This window comes from Semicossyphus pulcher, unplaced genomic scaffold (genome assembly GCF_022749685.1).
Source record: "Semicossyphus pulcher isolate SPU_LCO1_2020_fin unplaced genomic scaffold, fSemPul1.0.p SCAF_9, whole genome shotgun sequence".
In the NCBI taxonomy this organism is placed as follows: Eukaryota; Metazoa; Chordata; class Actinopteri; order Labriformes; family Labridae; genus Semicossyphus; species Semicossyphus pulcher.
This window is the reverse complement of record NW_027211770.1, coordinates 7,425,124-7,431,123: the sequence shown is the minus strand read 5'-3', so window position 1 is coordinate 7,431,123 and position 6,000 is coordinate 7,425,124. Positions and strand designations below refer to the sequence as shown.

At 39.4% G+C, this 6,000-nt stretch overlaps 1 protein-coding gene across 1 annotated transcript in view; it reads right to left on the bottom strand.

The window, feature by feature from the left end:
• Positions 1–1,511: 1,511 nt before the first annotated feature.
• Positions 1,512–6,000, bottom strand: part of ube3d (ubiquitin protein ligase E3D) — a 31,080-nt gene continuing 26,591 nt past the window's right edge. The window contains exon 10 of the mRNA XM_069656935.1: positions 1,512–1,959. Within this exon, the coding sequence (XP_069513036.1) occupies positions 1,939–1,959 (21 nt within the window). The 3' untranslated portion in view covers positions 1,512–1,938. The remainder of the gene's footprint in view (positions 1,960–6,000) is intronic.

Here is a 6,000-nt window from a genome sequence, read left to right as displayed (position 1 = left end):
CAAAGAGCGCCTGAAACTCCTCAAGGCTTGTGGGTGACTGTGCCTATCGGTGTGTTCAAACCGCAGAAACAGTCAGCAACGCGGAGAAGCTCCTTCGGCTCAGCGGGCTTGAAACAAATGGGTTATTTAGAGCCTTCTTCATTTGCACTTGAGGAAAAAGGGCAGGACGGAAATGAGAACCCCTTGACGGTTCAGCATTGGATGTATTTAATTAGCCAATTCACTCTCTGCTTTGCCGCCTCAGTGGGCACAATACTTCTTTGTATTTTTAAAAGTAATTGTCACTTGCCGCATCAGCATTCAGGCAATCCAGGCATGCAGTCAGAATCTGAAAAAAACGGATTGTCCCTCCTTCTCTTCTAAGAGCTTGTAAAAATAGACATGCAGGCAGATATTGTGCTGCACTGTCGGTAAGAGATAACCTATGGAGCTGGATGCCTTGTTCACAAACCGTGAAGTAGAGGTATGGGCATCATAGGCTCCAGCGGTAATCAGTTACAGATCATTTTGCTTTGCTCAACTCACTGAGCACTGCAGGCAGTTTTGCTGGTTAACACAGTCAAAATGGTCTCATGCTGATTTACTGTCAAAGCCAAAGCATGCAGATGTCACACTGATCCACACATCATACAATCTCTTAATCTCTCAAACATGTATATAAGAAAATATACTGTGCTATCAGATCTATCAGTTGCACTGCACATCTGTGCTTTGCAGCTAAATGCTAATGGCGGCATGCTAACATGCTCACTATTACAATGATAAATCTTGATTGCTCGATGTTTCGCAGGTATTTTAACCATGTTCATCATATTTAGCATGTTAGCATCAAGATTTGCAGGCAATAAACACAACATACACCATTTAAGTTTCGAAGCTATTTAGTAAAAAATAATATAATGTATGATAGTTATTTAACCATTTACTCCACAAATGACTAAGTCATGGTGACATTACAGAAAAAGTAAAAGGATCCCCAAAGTCACTGGGATTCACCCTCATGATAAACAATCATGGCAGTATATAGAGTATATGGTTGAGATATTTCAGTCTGAACTCATGTAGTGCACCAACATTACCAACCCTAGACCCACACAGTTAATGTGTTTTAAAAGGACTTTGACACACTGGAAGAACTACTTGACCAGCACATATCATGATACACTTTAGAAGGTGAAGAGAGGACTTTTGAATTTAACTATACATTACAAAATGATCCTTGCTACCACGCATGTTACGTAAAACCCATCAATCATTGACACACACACTCTCAAATAGACCCACATCTAGACAAAAATCACCTCGCTCCACAAGCTGTAATTACAGTACACTCAAGTGGAGGATGCACTGCTGTACCCTGGGGCTGAAGTGCCTCTATAATAAGCTTTCATCAAGAGCCAGCTCAAGAACAATGTCCCACATTTCAACCAGCAGTGCTCTCCAGCAGACAGAAAAAAGACAGGATGAGAATGATACTTCCAAAAATACAACAGTTTATTCTGTTTGTCCAGAAAAAATATAAAATAAAGTTCAGAAAGGAGAAATAATGTTTTCAATTAGGATACATTTTGATAGAATTACACATAAGGATTAAAACAACTACAGCAGAATTGAACTACCTATTTCATGAGAGACAGTTTAGATGTTGTGATTCTCTTCCTGTTTCGCAATTACCGAATTCAGCACAAAACTTCTTTGCAAGTGATGACAGAAGTAACAGAAACCACAACTTGACTTAAAAAAAACACGCCTTTGCTTGTTTAATTTCCCTCTGCAATTATTTCCATTCATATGCTTACTGGAAGTCTGTGCAAGTTGGAACACATCCAGTACATTGACACACTCAGGGAAGTTCCTCTGCCAGCTGTCCCAGGTCTTCTTGAGTATCTTCCAAGATTGACAAAGGAGTCTTGATCTCCTGGCATCCGACTTTTGACCTCACAGTCTCAGGTAGGCCATCTAACAAACAGGAAAAAGTTAAGGAAATGTTAACGGCTATGTAAACATATGGGAATAAATTAAAAATAGATTCACTTAAGCATTTTACAAAACTTTCTTTGTACTGTGCAACAATAATTTTTGTTCCCAGAAGCACAGATGTATTGGATCTCTGCTGTCTGCTGATCAGCGCAGAAACACATTTTCTGCAATTACTGTCATCAAACAACAAAAAGAACCACAGGTGGTCGAGATTTAATCAACTTCAAAAACACACATACAGAAAAACAAAGCACAGAAAACAAATCGGCTCAGCCCAATCCCTCCTCTCTTCCTCCATCTGCTATTCCTGGGAGTTTGCCTGCTGCAGACATTGGTTGCGCTCCACTGAGAGCTCTATATTGGGATGATGGATGAGGGCATTTGCCTCACTCAAGGCCCTGTCTTCCTCGTCCCCATGCCAATGTCTGCTCACCACTCAAGCGCATCAATGGTAATTCATACAAATGATAACAAACGGGAACTAGAGGTGAGCTGCTGTGAACACAAGTCTCAGAAAAGGAAAAAAAAGAGTGGTAAGGAATGAGAGTACAGACAGAGGAGAGAAGCTGGTTTGTGTTGGGAGGGTTTGCTGGGTTGGAGCTGGGAAAAAGGGACACTGTGCTCCAGTCCCTTGAGAAGTTGCCATTGAAAAATGCACAAAAACTACTTATTTGGAGCTGTACAGTGGCTAACACAAGAACTGTGGCTGCACTGAGAAACACCAAAGTGTCAATATACACCGATCAGCCATAATATTATAACCACTGATTACCTCATTACAATGGCGCCTGCTTTTACATAATGTGGATGGCCGGGTGCCTGTACTGCTAAGACATGGCGCCAGGATGCACTATGGGAAGAAGGCTAGCCAGCAGAGGCAGTGTGATGCTTTGGGCAATGGTCTGCTGGGAAACCTTGGGTCCTGCCATTCATGTGGATGTTACGTCGACATGTACCACCTACCTAAACATTGCTGCAGACCAAGTACACCCCTTCATGAAAGCCCTAAAGGCAGTGGTCTCTTTCAGCAGGATAACGCTGATAAATGGTTCAGGATTCGTTTGAGGAACACGACGAGTTCAAGGTGTTGACTTGGCTTCCAAATTCCCCAGACAAACAAGCACGATCCATGGAGGCCACACCTCGCAACTTACAGGACTTAAAGGATCTGCTGCTGACGTCTTGGTGCCAGATACCTCAGCACACCTTCAGAGGTCTAGTGGAGTCTATGTCTCGACGGGTCAGGGCTGTTTTGGTGGTACACAATATTAGTCAGGTGGTCATAATTTTATGGCTGATCGGTGTATAAACTTCAAGGAGGTAGTTACTGGAAACTGAATGAGTTTGTGTTCAAAGCCCCAGAAACTTTTGGTTTTTAAGTTTATTTTCTCAAACAGAATAAAATATTCATGATACTCACATCACCAACAAGAAGATTAAAGGAAAAAAAGGAAAACATTCCCTGTTGATATTAATTGACAGTTTAAGACAAATTAATCACGGAGAAACACGAGAACCAAAATAAAAAAACAGACTGGAAGAAGAAAATGTGGCCAAATATAACATGTTATTGTAGAACCCTAGTGAGCAGTCCAAACCTCTGATTGATAATTATCCCTTATGGCCATTAAAGTAGGCCTAATCTTCCTTTTTACATTATCAGTGGACACAGTTTTTGGTGAAACAGGAAGCTGTTTTTAACACAAAAGGTCTAAAAACTCCCTGCCTTCCCAGGACCACACCAAAGGAAGGCAAAGTTAGGAACCACATGGAGCTGATCAACAGTGGAGCTTTCATAATGAGGACTCATATTTCCCAAAGGGGGTGGTGGAGACCAAAATCAGAGCCAAAAGGAGAGTGAATATTGGACATTTGAATGGTGGGCAGAAACATGACTCTACTTGAGAGATCATGTTTCTCCTGTACTGCTAAATGAACAAATAGGCGACTTTTTTCTTACAAATTTGTCATAATAACTTTGGCAATGGCAATAATCTGTCACTGTTCACAGTTTGTTGCTGCAGCCCCAGAGTGGCTTAAACAGAGTCTTAAGTCTACTTACTACCTATAAAGATAATAAAGGTACTATTTCGGGACCAATTAGTCAATAAGAGATACAGTATGAAGTCTCTTACAGCAGCAGGGATATACCGTAGTCAAATTACTCTGTTAATAATAACTAAATGTTGACCTACAAAGACAATGACTAAAAATACTCATCAGATTACCTAACATCCTTTTACAGCTATATATTATGAGCATGAGAAGTGTCCTTAAAAGTATTAGTGCTGCTGAAAGAACTCCATCTGTTATGGGACTGCTATAAAATTAAAGATCTTTGGTTTGGCACTGAAGATCCACTCCAGTACAGACTTTGTACTCACACCAAAGTCGTGCATACAGGGAGCTTTGCATGACGTCAGCAGAGTATCATCAGCATATAAAACATCTTTCTCTAGCTATGGATGGTTAAAACAAAGGTCATCGTGAAAAAGTAGATTGCTTTAAATGCACCAACTTTGACAGAATGGATCACTGAAGCGATAGAAAGGATTAAGTTGGAAAAGGTAGCTTTTAGACCGCATGTTGAGTCATTAAACATGAAACAAATACGTAAAATGTGCGCGGGTGGAAAAGTACTTAATTTCACTATGAACAATACTTTCTTCTTACTTCAAATTACAGACCCGCATTATTATTCCACTTTATTATTTCTTTTATGAGACAAAAGCGCATAAATGCTATCTTTCTTTCTGTCAGTTTTGTTTTGGAGTCTTTACATATTGTGTTAACTGAAATGTAAAATGATAATATTAAAGTTTGTTGTTATTGCAACAGATACTGTTTGAGGGGTGCTTTGGTTGGTTTAGTTTTTTTAATTGGTTTGCAGGGTGTGAGAGATGTTGGCTTAATGATTGCCAGAATTACTGTCTTTTGTTTGTGTATAAAAGAGGGGAAAATAAACATACTATACCCTCAGTTGGACAGTAACACTCTACCCAAGGCAGAGTGTCAACCACATGAAATGTGAAGTCCAAGAGGCGTAGAAGAGGGTTGACAGTCTGGCTCAAATAGACTCACTACTCTCATGGTACAATTAATGTTTTGGGAATCAGCTATTTCTAGTATGAAAAGTCACAAAGAAAAAAAAGGTTCCCAGATAGTTTGTATGTAACAGTATCGAGATAACATGAACATGGTTTTTAATCTGATAACGTTGCTGACAGTAAGTCTGCCCTGAACCCTTGATGATAACATGCTTGAGGGGGTTACGGTTCTCTGATCTCATTGATATTCTTTTGAGCCTCAGCAAAGTGAAACATAAAACATAACTGCAAAGCCTTACGAGTTACACATCAAGCTGAAGAGAAAAAACCTTTTGTTTTATTTCCCATCTCGGTACAACGGCTCTTTAGTTAGAGACAGGTCTTTACAGCAGCTAATGTATGGGCATTAAAAGGTACTGAGACAATGACAAGAGGCCAGAGTGAAAAGTCTGTTAAGTTAACATATAGCCTTTGATGCTTTATACATTATGGAGGTAAAATGGTACATACAGGGTCCATATTTACACACATTTATTTATAGATTTCTATATCAACTGTCTTTTCAGTGGGAGTTTCCTGTTTTGCTGCCTAAATGCAATGTCTCAGAGACATCTAAGCCTTTCCTCTTTCTGATTCAAAAGGTATAGTTTAAAAAAATCCCCTCCTGTGATGTAATGTTAAAAAAATGAATAGAGAAATGTGAGCAGGTGACAAAAGGTTACAGTCAAGGCAAAACAAGCATGAAATAAGAAAAAAAGTTTGGTTGACTGTCTGAAAAAGTTTAAAAGTGAGTTTTTGTGTGAAGTCGTTAAGGTTAGAAAGTGAAATTTCTTTTTATCCACATGAAAGTTTATGTCGTATTCCAGTGAGGAGATCAAGTAACATGTACTTAAAACTTACAGTAGGGAGGGTCGTGTTTTTATTTCATATTTATTTTATTCATATTCACATCATTGACTGTATAAAAAGATGG